This window comes from Cinclus cinclus, chromosome 4 (genome assembly GCF_963662255.1).
Source record: "Cinclus cinclus chromosome 4, bCinCin1.1, whole genome shotgun sequence".
Lineage (NCBI taxonomy): Eukaryota > Metazoa > Chordata > Aves > Passeriformes > Cinclidae > Cinclus > Cinclus cinclus.
In genome coordinates, this window is record NC_085049.1 from 36,943,742 (window position 1) to 36,963,333 (window position 19,592).

Genomic DNA, 19,592 nt, shown 5'->3' on the forward strand with positions numbered 1-19,592 from the left:
ACTGTAAAATTTGGAAAGCAGTACATGATAGACTGTGCTGGTTGCTGTATGCTGAGTTGTATAGGGCCAATTTTGTTTACTGTTTCAGGGAAACATTACAGAACTGTTAGGTGGGGAGAGGGAAGGGGGATTAAAACTATCTTCTTTCAGATCCAGGCTTATGATCCCCCGAGTGGTGGTGTAAAAAGCTTGGACAGCACTCAACTGTTTCTTCCTTCCTTTCTGTGTGTGTGTATATATATATATATATATATTTAGAAAATTGAATGGGAGTAGCAAGTGGTATTTGCAAATTTGCACTACTTTAAATAGTAATTGTGTTTCTATTACAACAGAAAACTTAAACAAAACAGGTTAAGATGGTGTTTACCCTGAATAATTATTGTAACTCTTTAATTTTTGCTGGCATAGATAGGCTGGTGAACCTTTCAATGGACAATGAATGCCAGCCTGTTCTGGTTCTAGTTAGAACAGAATAAGCCAGACCAGCAGGTTTGTTTCCTTCTGTAGCTTTTGTCTCAGTGTTGACTTGTATTGACTTGACTGTTTTTTAAAAGAGCAAAAAATAAAATCTGTTCTTCTAATTATCATGACAAAACACTATCTAGACCTAGTCTTTTGACTGTTTCATGGGCAAAGAAATACAGTTCTGATGAAATTAATGACAGATGAGTACAGAACTGTTTGGAAACATTTGCAGAGAATAACTATTCTCTGAGAAGCTTATCTTAAAAATGTGATTTACTGGGAAGGATTTGTCAAAGTTTGTTTCCATAACTAATCAATGCTTTTATTAGAAGCCTGCTAGAGTAAAATGCATTTATTAAATTTGGAAATGAGACCAAAGAGAGAGGAACTGTCACTCTGAGAGCAGAAATAAAATTAATACAGTGATAAACTATACTAAACATTATCTACTGTGTTAAATATCAGCTGTCCAAGTAAAGCCCAGGGAATAATCTATTGTTTCAGTCTTTCAAAAAACTATTTGGATTCTGAAGCAGGCTATAAACTGACTATGAAGTGATCATGGGATGCTTTTGCATTAGAGGCAAATATACTTGAGTGTGTTAATGAGATTGTACACAAGATATGTAAAATACTACTCTGACATTATTTAGCATTGCTCTTAGCCAAAATGTCACCTTGGCCACTGCGTTTAAAAAATAACAAATTGCAGCTCAAGTCCAAGAAGGATAATTTATCAAAAACCTTATTTTTTTCCACAAAAGCTTTGGTGTTCTTTTCTAGAAACTGGAGCTGTCTAGTCAAAAGAAGAGAAGGCTAAGTAATCTATAAGAGAGTCTTTGAGAATAGCAGATCTCTGCTAGAACTGGAAGATTGAATGAATAAGTGTTTTCAAGTCCCTTCAACACCATTTTGCAGGGGGATTTTTTTGGTGATTTTTTTAATTGAGCAATTCACTACAAGGAGAATGGAACTAAGGAAGGTGGCAGAAGCAGCAGGAAGGGAACCATTTAAAATGGGAGAAGACAATGTTCACATTTATATGACAGTCTTAATTTTTTGCTGTTAAACATGTTGTTTGCTGGTGATACCAAATTGTGAGGAGCTGTTAACTCCCTTGAAGGCAGACAGGCTCTCCAGAGAAACCTCAACAAATTAGAGGGCTGGGCAATCACCAACTGTACAAATTCTAACAAAGACAAATGCTAGATTCTACACTTGGGATGGGGCAACTCTGCATATATATGGATGGACTGGGGAATGAGATACTAGAAAGTAGTGCCTGGGAAAGGGACCTGGAGACACTGGTCAATGACAAGTTGAATGTGAGTGAGCAGTGCCCTGGCAGCCTGGAGGGCAAATCCTGTCCTGAGGTGCATCAGACACAGCATCACCAGCCAGGCAAGGAGGGGGATTGTCCTGCTCTGCTCTGCACTGGGCCAGCCTCATCTCGAGTGCTGGGGCACCTTTGGCTGCCATAATAAAAGAAAGATGCAAAGCTGTGAGAGAGCATCCAAAGGAGGGCAGCCAAGATAGTGAAGAGCTTTGAGGAGACTGAGGGGAGGTGTCATTGCAGTTACAGCTTCCTTGTTAGGGGAAGAGGAAGGGCAGACACTGATCTCTGTGATGACCAGTGACAGGACCTAAGGGAATAGCCTGAAGTTGTGTCAGGGGAGGTTTAGGTTGTATATTATGAAAAGATTCTCCACCGAGAGTATGGTTGGGCACTAGAAGAGACTCCTCAGGGAGGTGGTCAGAGCACTAAGCCTGACAGGGTTCAAGAAGTGTTTGAATAATACTTTTATGCACATGGTGTGACTCTTGGGGCTGTTTTTGGCAGGCCCAGGAGTTGGACTTCAGTGACCCTGATGGTTCCCTTTCCAACTCAGGATATTCTATGATTCTACGACTACTTTGTTCTGACAAGAGCATCTTTTGTTTGTTGAACACTAGAGCTAATTAAAGGACTGATCGTATGATAACTGCTGACTATTTTCAAGTTCTTTGAATCCTCTGGGAATAAAAGATATTACCTCCAGAAACTGGCTTGGGGTGGCCACAGCCCAAGAGAAATGCATGATTACAAACCTAGATATGTTTCTCAAAGGGAAAATATCTCAAACCCCTAGAATTGAGACCAAATATGAAAGTGGAAAAATGTATTATATACAAGTTTCTCCTCTTGAAATTTAAAATATATAATTATATTGATAAAAAATATGATACTTTACATTGGGAAACCTGGTGCTTTCACTTACGCTGAACACTGTTTCCTTAACTTGAAGCTGGGTGCACATGACAATCATGAAATATTTTTGTCTCAGAGAAACTTGTCTGCTCTTCTGAGTATGATTAATATGTACAGGGGCAATTGAGACTTCACCCTCCCATCACTTTGGAGGTTGGGAGGTAGATGGGTTAAACCTGTAGAAGCATTTGCAATTACATTTTTTTTTTCAGGCTAGCAGCTCTGAGAGTGAACATTTATAAACTTGTTCCTCAGTGTGTGGAAGGAGAGGAGATATATTTTGCAGTAGAAATCATGATGAGAAGTCCAGACATTTCTTCAGCTCTGGAGGGAAGTTTGCTATTTCTCTGTACTCTCACTGAAAGCCATCTTCAGTATTAGGTTTTGGTTAGTAAATATTCTAAGGAACATGAGTCAAGCTCACCTATTCCTCATTATAAAGCAGAAGGAGAGAGTCAGTCAATAAAACTGGGTGCTTGAAAGCCTCAGGCGTTGATTACACCTATCAGAAACTGCTTTTTGCCATGATAAAAATTGACCACACCAGCTTTAATTTAATTGTTCATTATTGCTTGAGCAGAAGAATTAATTAACAATTCTGTTATGGTTTTTTAATTTCATATAGGGTTTTTTGGCAATATCCCCCTCATTTTTTTTTTCATTTTATATTCTGTTTAAACTCATGCATTTAGTCTTTCTTTTTGAAAACAAAGCTTCTCTTTTATTGCTGAAGAGTATTAAGAAAATCATATGTATCCATATTGGCTTTTTCTGAGACTTCCTTTATGTGTTCTACCCAAGTGGCCGACAGAGCTGTGGAGTCAAGTGGAACAGGTTATTTACCATTTGAGATTTGAAATATGGAAAATAAGTTTCACTGAGGAAATACAAATATTTGGGGGTTTTTTAATTTATTTTTTAAAGCTAAGACATGAACTGCATATTTCACCCAGAAACCTAACCCGTCTCGCATCTAGGAAACCGAAACAGTTTAGACCTGAAATATTTATTTCACAGTTTGTGTGAACTGTAGCATCAGCTCAGATAGCATTTGCATTGCAGAATTCTTCACAAGAAAGTATGTTAAGTGTAGAGCACTAATATTGTGTCACCAGAGGCTGAATGCTTAATTGTCAGTTAAAAATGGAGCCATGTCAGTTTTTAGAATTATAAAATAGATTCCTTAGTTTTTGCTTTGTAGATAGTTGAGATGCTCTGTTCCTTACTTGAGACAGTTTTTAAATGTAGAGTCTTATATAACTACTTACTCAAAACCAGAGTGGTCAGTGATGCCTTTTAATGGCTGTGAAGTTAAACATCTGGCTACATGAGCAAGTTACCATGAGGTAAACTACAGAGTTTACAGAGCATTACCTCTGCTACCTACCAGTGCAGTGAATGCCCATGTGCTCACTGTTACCCCACAGGAGGTGTGGAGGTCACTTCTACAGGGAGTGTACAAAGAAAACTCTTCTGAGAGCTTGGCAGCCGAAAGGGCAACACAGTAATCATGTCAGAACGACAGTGACATCAGAAAAACATAAAGGGAAGATAACCCTCAGTAGCTATGAAGTGTAGTGTGATCTGAGGTTTTTTTGTTTGGATTGGATAGATTTGGTTGGGGTTTTTTGATGCCTTGTGGTATTGCACCAGTATGCAGAGCTTGGGATCTGAATGTGTAGAATTCTGTCAACTCTTGGACCTTCCTGTGGCACTGGCCAGTTGTCCACGAGGGGAAATGCAGAAGTAGGAGAAAGCTTCTCTTTGTGGTTGACTTTGATAGTGTCTTATGTGCAAATGAGGAAGGTCTGTTATGAAGAATATAGAATTATGAGAACTCAGTTGACATGACAGTGGTAGGATGGAAAAAACACTCATTTGCATCAAAACCAAGAATGAGGAAGAAATGGGTTCTCAGTGACCAAAGGAATTTGCACTTTACAAATGGTTCTCCTGTGCTCATTAAGTGTTATGCTGTGTAGCATACCAGCATCTAGAGAATGAAAAGGTTGATAACATGAATAGTTAAGGAAAGAACACATTCTTCCAAGGCTGAGAATTCTCTCATGTCTTACATGTCAGTGCAACAGTACTTAAACTGCCCTTGATTCTGGATGTTTTAAAAGATGTAGTGAGGAAAAAAGAATAAGAATGAAGAGACTGCAAGGTGCTTACAAAATGGTGCAGTAGCTGATAAATGGACAAAAAAGATTTTTCTTTCCAAGTTTCACTTCTTTGACTAATTGATACACAGAGCAAAATAGTTCTAAATTAATCACATAGTTGTAATTGATCACATTTATTCTTATAAATAAATAATAACGTGTAAAATACACTTTAATTAGCATACTAGCAGTAATGCAAGTGGTTTTTTTCTGGGGTTCTTCATTTGTTTATTAAGTTTTTTTTTAATCTCTTTCCTGCTAAGTTAAGTGGCTGGCTTCTTGTACTTACTTAATTTTAGAATTGTTGTCTTTCCATACGTGCAGTATGGAGAATAGATTAGAGAATGAATGACGTTGCTATAATTTTTAAGTCTGTATTTCTGTAGTCAGTAGTGTTGCAGCCTAGACTGGAGCATCTGTCTTATAAGGAGAGGCTGAGGGAGCTGGGCCTGGTCAGTCTCAAAAGAGACAATTGAGAGGGGACCTCATCAATGTCTATCAGTATGTGAAGACTGGGTCTCAGGAGGATGGATCCAGGCTCTGCTTGGTTCATACCAGCCAATGGGACAAAAGGCAACAGGCAGAAACTGATGCACAGGAAGTTCTACCTGAAAATGAGGAAGAACTTCTTTACTGTGCAGGTGACTGAGCACTGGAACAGATTGCACAGAGAGGTAGAATCTTCCTTGCTGAAAATATTCCAGAACCCTCTGGATGCAATCCTGTGCCATGTGCTCTGGGATGACCCTACTTGAGCAGGAAGCTTGGATCAGATGACCCTCTGGGGTCTCTTCTAACCTGACCCATTCTGTGATTACACTTTTCTGACTCAAGGTGCTTCTTCCTCCTACCTATCTTGGGGTAAAGTTACTTCTATTTGTACCTGCTTGTATATGTTTCTACCTAAGAAACTCAATGCCACTCCAGTGGCATTTTTTTTGTTGTCCTTCACCTCTTATATGATGAAGAGACTGGGTATATTTGATGCCTAAAATATCACCAAACCTTAGAAAAGCCCTGTGTATTCCAAGTCCTTGTCACTTTTTGTGATTTAAATGCACTGTTATACCAACACGTCCATCCTTAAATCTGTGATGTGTTGTGTCATTATCTTGTTCCTGCTTTGTATAAGATATTATTAAACTGAACATGAATTTATGTTTTGTGGAATGTTTCATTCAAACTTCTGCAGTTTTGTTAGAAGAAAATTAAGTGAATTTCTAGAAAGCATCATAAAAATGATTTGTTCAGAAAACATTATTCAAAGAAGTATTATTTCTGTTAAAATTTCCATGCAAATACTTGGATGGCAAATTTAATTTTAAAAAAATGAATTATGCAGGATGAGTCTGGATTTTTAATTTCACAGCAATCTTTTTTTTTCCTCTTCTAATAATATTTTGTGGATTATATTCAGTTATTCTCAAACAGTGCTTTCTTCTTATACACTAATGCTGACTACTGATTGAAGAATGCAAGCACTCTTTAACTTCTGTTGTAATATCAATTTCTTTAAACTGGCTAATATTTCTGTTCAAGTGTGATTAGATTATTTTGTTCTAGTTCTTATAAGAAAAATTAGTAAATATGGGGAAAAACTGAGCTAAAGTAAGTCTTCCGCAATAATACAGCTACTATCCGTTACTTAAAACAAAAAATGCCCAGGCAAACTCGGTTAAAATTAAAAACTGCTGGATGTAAGTTTGCACATAAATCTGGATTAGGTTTCTTTTCCCCCAGTTTATGTAGCAGCAAGACACACATTTTCAAAACCCTGTGTTGACCAGGAGATAGTTGATAACTCTTAGCACTACAATGGAGAACTGAGCTGAAGTTTACCTTCTGGTGATGTTCTGACAAGACTTCTGCTGTCTTACTCAAAAAGTGTATCCAGATAAAAATATTTTGAATCTGTTTACTCAGCTGTGACTTATGGCATAATTCAGGGGAAAAAAACCTCAACAACCCACCACTCAATTTTGTTGGGTGTATCACATCTTTTTTAAAGCTGATTTACCAAAGTTGAAATAAAACCCAGATTTGTTTAACAGCTGACAGCACTTGTGAATCTTAACCTTCTAGTATGTATCTTAGCTACAGTAGTCATTAACAAGAGCATTCGGTTTTCCTGAGGAATTTTTCTTTTTGTCTTTTCAGTGTATGCCGAGAATATTTTCAGAATGGTGGAAAAAGAAAAGCACTTGAGAAAGATGAAAAAAGAGCACTTCTTGCTTCTAAGACCACTCCAGCTTTAAATGTTCCTCAGACTCCCAAGATTGAAGATCCTTTGCCAAACTTTGGCTTGACAAATCATGAAGTTATGACAGAGGAGTAAGTTTTACTTGTTTTGACTTTTTTTCCCCCTTTTCTGAGTGTTAAAATCTACCCTGGCATTTTTTTTCCCCATAACATGTTACATCAGTCTGATGTATTTTTAATAGTTAAGAAAGGGAATTTTCATGTCAATATATACACTTCAAGAGCTGTTTATGTTGTAGTATATTTTGGTGAATGCCATAAAAAATTGCTTGAAAATGACAACTTAGTCATCTTCATTTTAGTGCTAGAGCAATTTCACCTTTAGTATGTCATCAGTGTGCAATGCAATTTATATTAAACCTTGAGGTGAAATAAGGGAGATGTTAATTAACTTAGAACCTAATGGCTGTTCAACACTGTTGAAAAGTCAATTGCTTATGTAAGTACCAAGTGCCAAATGTAAATATCAGAGTACTTAAAACTTTCTCTTCATAAAAAATTGCAGAGAAACTCTTGATTCCAATTACACACTTCAAAAGCAATTTGGAATTACAGCCTTTAACTTTTAATGTGGTAGTTTTCTGATGGCTGGCTCTGCAGAACTTGTAGTATCCTTGAGGTATTTTCCAAACAACAGTTTTAATTTTGTTTGTGACCTTCACTCAAGCAAGAATTTTATTTTTGGCATCCAAGATTAACTTTATTCTTTCTGAAGTCCTGCCCTCCATTTTTTTTTCCTAAATAACATGGGTCATGTTTGGGACTCTTCCATGTGTGATGGAAAAATATTAATATTTTGCAAGTACAATGAAATAATGAATGTATAACCATGGAATCTATAAAAGTTACACTTACTATTTGCTTCACATTCTCTATAGATTAGTTCTTAGAACTTTCTGCAGTTGTGTTTTTTCTGTTGTGTAAGGAGGTTTTTTGCCTTTATTGTAGCATGTGTGCTGTGATCAGCACTTAGTTGAAGCTAGGTGTAGTATCATTTAGGGAAAGAATGATGTGTTACTAATGTTTCTAATAGGTGTGTCTGTCCTTAGGAGCCTGGTGTCTTTCGTGTCTCTCATGTTTGTTTAAATCAATAGGTCTGATGATCATATACACTTTAAAGCTGTCTACTAGTGGGAGGCAGTGTCAGGATAAAGCATTGGTTCTCGCTTTGCATCTCTTTGCTCCCTCTTTGATCTGTCTTCATACTTTCTGCTGTTAATAGAGGCTATTGCAGAGCTAACTTCACCTGCCCTCTTGCTACCAGTTGTTTGTAGCCTTTGTTTTTGTTCTAATGTATACAGAAAGGAGCTAATAGAGAATTTTTTATAAAAATATTTTATAAGTATTTGTTAATATAGTGAGTGCTGATAATTTTTGTTTTCATTCTCAAAACTTTAAAAATATACACACCCCTTAAGACATACCTGCAGAGGCAAGTTTTATTATATTTACATGAGTAAGCTACTAATTACAGCAAGTTCTTAGTAGCCATAGAGACCTTAAACAAGGCATAACTGTCTGAGTTACTGCCCAGAGAAATCAAAATTCTTTTTTTTTTTCTTGACACCTTACAGAAGAAATTACAGAGTTTATCAGAAAGAAAATGGATTGCATATTACACAAAGCAGAGATCTTTCCTGAAAGGCTTTGTCATGTCTATGCTGATCCAGTAGTGAAATCTCAAACTTGGTACAAGGGATATGGGGGAACCTATGCGCAGTGTTTAGACTGTCACTCCATTCTGGTCATGTAACACTGCAAGTAAGAGCTGTGGTTTTGTCTATTGGTATGACTAAGCTTGTGATTCTTTGATTTACTCTGGTAGGTGTAAAGACAATAATTCTGTTCATCGCATATATAATCCTCTCTGAAGTAATATATAAATATATATAAATAAGGTAGCTTTTGTAAATAGTCAGACAGAATGCATCATAGGTGAAGTGGCTATCCTGGAAATCAGAGGCTTCTGGGATTTGCTGTTTAATTTTAATCTGTACAAGTATTTCATTGAACACTTTAAAGGGAACATGTTTAGCTCTCTAGAGGCTCTCTCTTTTTTATGGGAAATTTTCTCTGCAATGCAACATCTTGTTTCCTCCTGTTATGCTTCCTGTAGTCCCATGTGTCCATTAATTTGTTGCTACTACATTGGACTCTCACGTAGAATGCAATGAATATGCATAGAATACATACAGGCATACATTTTTGGGTTTGAATGAGGAAGGGTCTGCCATTAGCGTCTCCATTTGCTAGACAAGATCTAGCAATGCTGGTCTGAGAAACCTCAGACTACCTTTATGTGAGAAAAGACACTACTTGACTTCTGACCATTTTTGTAATTTATGGCTACTAGGATCTGCCTACATATTATCCAAATTCCTGTTTCAAGTCTGGAAACATTGTTGCTTTCATCTTCATTCTGAAATCTCAGTACTGATTGACTTACAGGGTGGCTTGGTTATGTTTGCAGCTTTAACTTAAAGCTAATTGTTGCACTGTTTGCCTTGGTCATGGTGGTATTTTGAGAGAAGTGTGCCCTGGATATCTTCTGTTCCATGTAGAAGCAAAATGCTTAGACTTGCTGTTAGTGTTTTGCCGAATGTAACAAGACATTTTCTCTTGCTTTTCCAACATCCTCTCTCTGTTAGGTTACTGGGAGTCTAGGAGGAGCCCAGAGATCCCTGATCTCTTACTGTTGCTTAGAGGCTTTTTTTTTCCTTGTTGCTTTGTTATGTGTACAGCCATGGCTTTGTTTTACTCCACTGGCCCTGCACCTCTGTTCCTGAAAGTTTTTACAGTTACCTGTCTCTCCAGGGCTGAGCCTTTCCCAGAAACATGGCAAGTTATATTTTGGAGAGGCCAGTTGGATTTGGCTACAGAAACTTGAAAAATATTTTCTTTCTGAAAGGTTATTAGCATTCTCATCTCTGTAAAGTCCCTGTGAAAGCTGTGACTTTGTTTGCCTCTGTTAATGGATTTTGGATAGTCTAAGATGTTACAAATCATTATGGAATGTTTTTAGATTGCAGCCCTATAAATGATGCAATTTATGTAGTTGTTCTGTTTCCCTTTTCAATTAATGAAATTTTAACTCTGGTCTCTAGTGGGACTTCAAAATACTACAAAGACTTAAGTGAGAAACACAAAATAATATGAGAAAGCCTGTCTAGTGGACACACAATTTGCCATTTTTTTTACTTACAAATGCACAAGTTAATAGTATTACAGCTGCTCTGAACAAAACTCTGCTTGAGGACCATCTGCTTTTATTGATGGAACTTGTTTTTTTAGGTATCTCAATTGAAGTAAAGCATTCACTTCTATTAGTCACTACTGTGGTGTTCTTTGTTTAAGTTACCTGAAATTGTGACTCAAAATACAGCTTTTAAAGTTACATTTGATAACACTTAATCCTTGCTGCTTCTTAGGTTCCTTCACTCCTTGGGAAAGATCAGATTACTTGATGTTGGTAGCTGCTTTAATCCATTTCTGAAGTTTGAAGAATTTCTGACAGTTGGCATAGACATTGTTCCAGCTGTTGAGGTATGTAATGTTTGCTGTGTTTTGTACAAACTTGATCCTCAGATTTGTGGAATGCCTCACAATTACTGTAAAAAAAGTATGTTTAATACTTACATGCTTTCTAAATATCTGTTTTAGTAGGAACTAAACACAGCATCCTTTCCCATGAACAGGCTCTAAAGTCCTAGTTATGTTTTCTTTTAAAAATACAATCTTTTTCCCAGAGCCATGCTTTTATAATAGCATTATTAATCTTGTAATTGGAAAATTCTGGTAGCCATCTTTTAATGGTATTTCAGATGAGTCCTTGCATCTTAAAAGGCATAAAGAATGATGAAGTAGGCTTATGCTTAGGCAAGAACCTCTCAGAAGCTGTATTCACTGACAGAAGGAAATGATCAATATTTGGCAAGTTTTTTTCTGGGAAGGTTTAGTAATCAGAGTGCACTATAAGGGAGCATTTCTGTTTATAATTGAGCTTTCAAAGTCCAGAGGACAAATTTATCCACGTATTTGGGGTAAACTGCTTCATTTTCTCCAGGCAGTAAGGTTCTTAAATGCCTTAATTCTGATGTAATCATACATTTTTTGTCTTTTGCACTTGACCCAACATCTGTCAGCAGTAATTGCATTTATCAACCACACAAAATAATACGGTGGAATAAATTGTTTCAAAAGACACAGAAATACATTTCTGACAGAAAACAGAAAAGCCTTTGACTATGCTCACCTTGACTACTTACAATTAAAAATCAGTCTCTATTAAAATCTGTGGCCTAAGGTAACCTTCTTTTGAAGCAGAGAGGTGAAAAGAAGTGTACAGGTGAAATAATACATTTAACTGGAAAGTAATGTTGTTATTTACTGCAGTGTGATTTACATGCTAAATGCCTTGTTGTTGTTACGTGTTTAGTCCATTAACACCTCATTTGTATTTTTGAATATATGCTGAGAGATACTGAAAGATATTCTTTAAAAATTTGAGTCTGATAAATTGCTTTCAAAAGCAATTCAACTTTTGTTCCATCTAAAACACAAACTTTGAGTAGATTTTGTCTTGCCAAATTTGAAACACAGGCATCATGATTGCTTTCCACCACTTTGGAGGCTGTAGGACTGTGTAGGGCTGTTGGGCATTACACAGGAGGTAAAAAAGACGCATGAAATGGCAGCCTGTGGCATTTAAAATGGCAAATGAATTTCTAGCTATGATCTATAAATCCTCAGTGTCTCTAAGGTACTAAGTTCAAATTACAGTCAGCAAGTATCTATTAAAAATAGTTAAATATCTGCTGTTCGATGGTGAGGTAAATGGAGTTCTGTATTGACTAATTCTCCAGTGACTATAATGGCAGCCTAGGTACCTAACGTGGCATGAGTTGAACCTAAACATTAATTTTTGGGTATGCCTAGTTAATATTTTTCTATCTTCTAATCTGTTATTTTGCTTTCAGAGGAAAGTTACATTTGTTCTCATGAAAATCAGTTTAAATACAAAGTGACCAAAACCTTTATTGGGAGAAGTCCTGAAAAAGTAACTTCTGTCGATTTAATGGAGGAGCACATGCAATCTCTATCTACTAGCCAGTTCTTTAGTATCTCTCCCAGTAGAAGAGAACAATCAGATATTTGATTTCTGCTTATCTGACATGGTTAGTACCATGGCTTCATGGTAGGAGCTTCCCAGAGTGCTATCTATGTTCATGTGGTTACACACATGCTTACTCTGAGGCCTGTCTCAACGTCTTTGATTCTCTTGGAAGCTTTGGCTTGTTCAGGGCACCTTGAAGCCTGGCTAGCAAGTCTTCTTGGAGGGACAGGGAGTACAGTTGGAGCAGTCAAACACATCTGCTAGAATAAGCTTAGTCCTACCTCCAAAACAGAATTAATGAGCCCTGATGTACTGAAGATGACTTTACTTTGAGCTGAATCAGCACCATGACCTTCTGAATAAATTTATCTTTAGGCCAGCAGTTGCCTGGGCTGATTTAAGGTTTTTGGAACAACAGCCAGAGCTATATTATGGTAGTTAATGTCATCTCCTGACTTGAAAAATTTATCTTGGTAAGTTGTGGTAAAAGCTGAAAATAAACTGGTAAAATTTTCTCATTTAGCAGATTTCTTAGGTAAAGATACTAAAGTACCTTTTAAAACAAATTGAAGCATGGAGGTTTCTTACAAAGCCGGTTTCTTAAATAATGTTGATTAGAGGGTTAAATAGTTCTTTCTTTAATAAAAAAAAGATTATACACCTTCATTTAGACATGCTTTGGATATAGACTAAGTAGTTGAGCAATACTTCAATTTATTTGGAGGAATAAGAAGGATGTAATTGTGGAAATACAAGAAATAGAAATATTAGTTATGTAACTGAAGGGTAAATGTCTTCAAAATTTTTAGAATCTCTATTTCACATACAGAGAATGCAAACTGTGGAATATGGAAATTATTTCCATTGGCAGGTTTTCAGAGGGAAGGAAACTGCTTACAAGAGAAGATTAGTATTTTCTTTAGTTAGCCAGCTTACACTCCCAGTGTCCTGATGTAAAGTATACTGAGGGAAATGTGCATTATTAGAAGCTAGGAGGATGGAAACTGAGAATGGAGTGTGCAGCAGATGTTGTATTGGAGTACATATAGTCAGAAACCAAAAATAAAAAGAGGCTGGAAGGGTACTGGAGTTAAGTTAGAATATATATCTCGATACTTGAGAGTCCCTTCCAACTCAGAGTATGCTGTGAAATATCTGTGCAAATTATTCACATAAGTAGGATTGTGTTCTTAAATGTTGGTGGATGCACTGAGACGTAACTGCTGTTTCAGTGTCTCTGAGGACTTAAACATTAGTTCAAGACTCATATATCAAAAGTTTAGTAGCAAATTCCAGTTTAGCAGCATTTTTTGTCCTAAAGCTGATCACAGATTCCACTTGAAACATACCTTAGTTCTAAAATTGTCTTTAATATTGTTTCTGCGTTACTAATCTATGTTTCTTTGCTACTCAGAAATATTTGCAGTCTAAATCAGTTTTTTCAGCTTTATTTGTGTGACCACTAATCTTTTTACTCTTCAAGTTTTCAAGTTCTAAGTAAAATTAGCACACCACTCTGAACAATCAGTTTTCAAACTGCTGCTTTCTTTTAAAACTTACAAGAGGATATAATGAAATTGCTACTGTAATTTCCTGTTCTCAGTATTACAGGGAAACAGAATATAGCCCTACAGGTATAATAGTTGCAATTAATATTTCTTGGTTATAGTCACATAATGAAAATCTTTTTCTGGGTCTTTGCATATTGAAGGCCAAGATTAAAGGTAACGAAAAATAAATCTGTTTTTTCTTTAACACTGATTGCTTTTTGTGATTTTCTGCTACTCTTGGAAGAGAGGGTGATTTTATATGAGCAGAAATAACATTCTTTTCTACTTGAAAACAATTATGGATGTTAGTTCCTTTATGAACACCCTTACAAAAGTGTTCTCGTAATCTCTTCTGAATGCTGCTTCATAAAACACACTTTTTCTACTGTAACTGTTTTCATGGTATGAAAATGCAACAGATTTAATTCCACCTTCAGATGTGTTCCACAGAATGTTTTGTGTCTGCTTTCTTATTTGCTTACCTGTTTAGTGTCTGTCAATCACTGCACATAGTCTAGGCATTAGGAACAACTTTTGTTGCTATCAGATTGCAACATTATATCTTACTACTTATTGTTTTATGAAAAGTCAATCCAGGGTTTTGATGAAGTGTCAAAACTTAAAATTCACTGAAGTGCATGCATTTACTTTTTGAATGCTTTGTGATTAAGGATGTTAAGAATTTATTATTCTGTATGTTGCATTGTGGTGTCATTGCTAGTCTTTGACAGATTGAGTGCACAAATGATTAACAGATGATTTGTAGTGCTTGGCTTACTTTGACAACTGCCCAAATGTGTGCCACTACATTTTGCATCTACAGCAAAGCTATAACATGGATCTGCATTACTGCTGAAAATCAGTATTGTAACTTAAGAATCTATATTGCCTTGTTACTCCTTGTGTCTTTACCAGTAAAAAAATTACTCTTTTTTTCCCAAGTGACCAAGCTATTAGTTTTTTGGATTATCTTTAAAGAACCGGTAGAAATTCTGGGGTATCAAATTTAGTTTCCCATTACTTATTTCAGGTTTATAAAAGGCTTTCAGTACCTGCAATGTTCTGAGTTCGTAAATAATTTGTGACATAGTTGATTCAATACTTTTTTCTTTTGGGGATAAGTATTTCTTAAATTAACAGTTCTTAGCTATCAAATCTCTAGTAAAACACTGCACATCTAAAATTTTGCATATATGTTAAATTTTTCTTTTAGAATGATTTAATAGCAAGAGGAATGTTCTGTAGGCTTGACAAAAAAAGGGAGTAATTGATTTTTCTGTGGATTTTGGTTGTATTTGCCCTTTAAACTAACCTTGATGTTTGGTTTTCTGTTTTTGTCACTCCATCAGAGCGTGTACAAATGTGACTTCCTAAATCTTCAAATTCAGCAACCTCTTCAACTGGCACAAGATGCTATAGATGCCTTTCTTAAGCAACTGAAAAATCCCATTGATTCTCTACCTGGAGAACTGTTCCATGTTGTCGTTTTCTCACTCCTTCTTTCTTACTTTCCATCACCCTATCAACGATGGATATGCTGCAAGAAGGCACATGAACTTCTCGTATTAAATGGCTTATTGCTTGTAATAACTCCTGATTCATCTCATCAGAATCGCCGGGCTATGATGATGAAAAGCTGGAAAATTGCCATAGAGTCCTTGGGTTTTAAACGCTTCAAGTATTCCAAGTTTTCTCACATGCACCTGATGGCATTTAGGAAAACGTCCCTGCAAACAACAAGTGACTTAGTTAGCAGGAACTACCCAGGAATGTTGTATATCCCACAGGATTTCAACAGTATAGAGGATGAGGAGTATTCCAACACTGCCTGCTATGTTCGGTCAGACACAGAAGATGAACAGCTAGCTTATGGTTTTATGGAGCTACCTGATGCTCCCTATGACTCAGACTCTGGAGAAAGCCAGTCTAGTTCTATTCCTTTCTATGAGCTAGAAGATCCTATATTGCTTCTAAGTTAATGTAGTCGTTGAAATGCCCTTTCAGTGAAACCTCTTGCTTAACTAATTTTGCTATACTAACATGGGCTCAACACAGAAAAATGGTTTGCATAAAGAAAATGCAAAGGTTTACAGAGTTTGCTATTTTTTTCTACTTTTGAATTTTAAAATTTATTCTTGTATGAAAGTGAAAAAAATACAAGTTTTATGCAAATGACTCATGTCATAGCATAAATTGCTGTTACTTTCTTTAGATTTGTATTGCTTTTTTTTTTTTTCCAGAAAGGTACATTCTTTTCTTTAGTGCTGTGAAGTGTGAATTCTATTTAATTTGTTAAATGTTGTTTCAGTATTTTAACTCAATGTGGTTGAGCTTAAGGCACTGGAATTGGCGGGCTTCTGGAAGTTATATGTAGGAGGAAATAATTTGCACTTTAATTAAATGTGCAGATAGGTTAAGACACTTGGTTGCAAATGTCCCTTCTTAATTATGGAACAAAACTTTTTTCTTCCAAAATTTGTTTCACTCTGGTTAAGCCTGGGCTGGAGAACCTATAATACTTGCACATTTGATTTTATGTTTATTGCAGCCCTCTTGATGTAACACCAAAACACTGGAATATATTCATCCATAGTTGTACATACGGTGTAATTCCATTGCATAACTAGCAATTTCTGAAGAGGCTTTTCCCCAGAGGAGTATGGTACGTTTAGACAATTATGTTTCACTTCAAAGCTGGAATATGTTTTGCAGTTCTATGAGTATACAAGCACTAACATACATCAGTATTTCCCCAACTATGGTGTTCTGTATTCTCTTCCAAATGTGTTTTTTTGGGGCGACAAGGGTGGGTTTTGTCATGTTTTAAAGTAAATTATTTATGCATTTTTTAAAAGAAACAACTTTTTCTTGAATTGTCCTTATTTGTAGAACTTCTAAGTTAGCCAGTGACTACAAACTGATTTTGTAAGAAGGAACATAAATGTACAAGTTTTTCACATATTTGCATAAAGCTATGTAATTCAGACCACACAAGTGAAGTTAACACATGCTTTTTGTTTGTTTATTAGGACCCAAAAATCTTCAGTTCAGTTAAATAAAAATTCCATAGCTGACTGAAAACTGGTCAGCACTGTAAGGAGATGAAATATGTATTAAGTTTTTAACTTGTGCAATGAATTTTAGAGTTTTTGCAGAAAAAAATTCTGTTCAGTGGTTTATAAAAGAGGATTCATTATTAGCTTACCTTAGATTTTCCTCCATTTAAAAATAATGGCCAGGATTTTCAGATTTGGATATTAGGCTCTTAAATCTATATGTAAGTCCCTAGTAGTAAATTATTTGAACTAGGTGCCAGATCATGATTTATTTCTGACTTCTGAAAATTGGTAAAAAAATACTAATGCAGTTTCACAGGTGATTGTGATGAAATATCTTACACCATATTAAATCGCTATGTTGCATTTACAATATGAAAGTTGTTAGACAAATTGAAGTTGTAGCATGAATTTTACAGTGGTTGCTACAAAAATTAAACTTAACTGCTTCCACTGAAGTTTTGCACTGAATGTGTGACAATTTGACCTGCCTGTTTTTCTTTTATAATATTTCCTACATAGAGTAATTGAATTGGTTACATCGCATTGAGCTTACACTCAAATGTGATCTGGACTGTGGTGCTGTATTCTTTACCATAAGCTTTTTTTTTTGGGTGTCTCTTGAATTTTAAGCATTCCCAAATACCTAATTCAAATTTGTTATTCAATCTGAATGATAGGGTTATCCAAAACAAACAGTTATATTCTGATGTGGGAAAAGAAAAAAATAATTAAGGTTAGACATAAAAGAGTCATGGTTCACTTGCTAATTTTTGTTACAGAGAATACTTCTCTAATGAAATACACAATGGCTTCAAAATTGGCTTTAAGTCAGTATTGTAATTTAAAGCCTTTCTTCCCAATTAACCGCTGCTCCCAGCAGTGCTCATGTTAAAATATTGCTGCTGTAAAATCAGTTGTTTATAGGATGTTAATATGTGCATTCTTCCAAGTATACCTAATGTTTTAACTGATACTCGATTTAAAAACTAGTACACCATCAAACGTGTTGGCATTGATTTCTGTAAATTGGTTTGTGATTCATGCACAAAGAAATGCAATTCAGATCAGGATTTATCCTCCAAAATAGCTTAAATATTAAGATTTAAAGTTTAATCCTTTTTGGGAGGTTGATAACAACACTGTGGTTTAGGGACCTGAGATTCATAACAGCTTGGTTTTCTTGCTGATCATTCTAAATGCCCGAAGTGGGTTTATTGGTTATTTTGTGGGGTTTTTTTCTTTTTTGGTTTGGTTCGTATCGTTTTTTTTCACAAGGGACAGTAGCTTGTGGTGGAGGAGGAAAGTGTGATTTACATAAATACTTGCATCTCCCTTAATAATAAAGTGGTGATATCAGGAGTTGTTGTATATTTGCCTTTGGTGCAAGAATATTATTTCTAGGTTATGAAATATTTGAAAATTATGACTGTGCAAGACACCTTTCATTCTTAAGGTGCTGGACAAGAAAAGGAAGAAAACATGTATTGGCATCTCTGTTGTCTTTTATGTCACTACTTTTGTGAACAAAGCACATTTATTAAAAAAATATGAAAAACTGAAAACGTTTTTTAAAAATTCTTTGGGATAGAGCTATTGTATTATTTTCTGTATAATCTGTTTATGCTGAAAAATCCAGTGAAATCAATGCAAAGCTATTTTCTTGATTTCCAAGGAGACAGTTGTCTTCAGTTGATTTTATAACCCATAACGATGTTAAATTTGGTACTTCAGTTTCACTTCTACATGTTAGTTGCGGTGTTTTCTTTTCAGAAGGGGTTTTTAAGTTCCATTTGATACTGTTACCATGTTGCTTTGCCTGCCCACTTGGATGTGGCCACTTGCTAATGCACTTCCTCTCATCCATCTCTGCCTGTTAATTTCTTCTCTGTCTCACTGAAATATTTTTACCAAGTGCCCAATTGCCCCTTTGATATCGTTATTGTATTTTTCTACATTGTGATTCTGAATACTGGAGGTGTTGGAAGAAGGATGACACTGGGAAAAGAAATCCTAAGAACTGAAAATTCAAGGCTCCTGCTCAGATACAAGTTCTAGGAAGACTGGATTTCAGTAGAATTGAAGTGTGTCGATAGCACTGCACAGCCTACCTGGCATATTCTGGTCTTTTAAGTGAGAGTGAAGATGACTAAATAGCATTTCACAGCTGTGCTCAGTGTTGCTTCCTGCAGATCCTTTCTGCCTCCTTCTGCTTCAGGAAGATTGCCTGACTTGCTTTACAAGTGTAATCATTCTAAGGCTTTTTAATCATCTCCATGAATCAACAGCAGGTTTTCTGCTGATTTTTCCTTCTTTCCCTCAGTTGTTTTCGATCTGTAGAATAACAAGGTGTCTTTTTAGAAAGTTTTTGTTTCAAAAACTTGCACAGAAGCTTAGTTGGGTTGTTTTACTCTCTAAGTAAAACACTGATGCAGAAGCTTCCATAGTTGCTTGAAGAGTATAACCATATCATGGTTGAATCAATACAGTACCAGTTAAGTGCTGTCCATAATGCAGGTACAGCATCTGAAGCATGTGACCCTCACTAGGCATCTGAGATTTCTACTGTAGTGCTTGTTAAAGGAAAACCTCTTAGCTTGTGGATTTTTTTATTTGGGGTTCACTGATTTTGTTTGTAACTTTTAGGCCTTTGGGCCAAGTTTTATCTAATATTTGAAGAGGTGTAATAATTTGGGGGATGACTGAGGTTCTTGTGAATCAGTTTGTCTGAAT

The 19,592-nt window shown here is 35.9% G+C and overlaps 1 protein-coding gene across 1 annotated transcript in view; it reads left to right on the top strand.

The window, feature by feature from the left end:
• BMT2 (base methyltransferase of 25S rRNA 2 homolog) overlaps positions 1-18,664 on the top strand; it is a 33,781-nt gene extending 15,117 nt beyond the window's left edge. Inside the window, exons 3-5 of the mRNA XM_062491100.1 lie at positions 7,039-7,212; positions 10,569-10,683; positions 15,153-18,664. Coding sequence (XP_062347084.1) covers positions 7,039-7,212; positions 10,569-10,683; positions 15,153-15,782 — 919 coding nt within the window. The 3' untranslated portion in view covers positions 15,783-18,664. The remainder of the gene's footprint in view (positions 1-7,038; positions 7,213-10,568; positions 10,684-15,152) is intronic.
• The last annotated feature ends 928 nt before the right edge of the window (positions 18,665-19,592 follow it).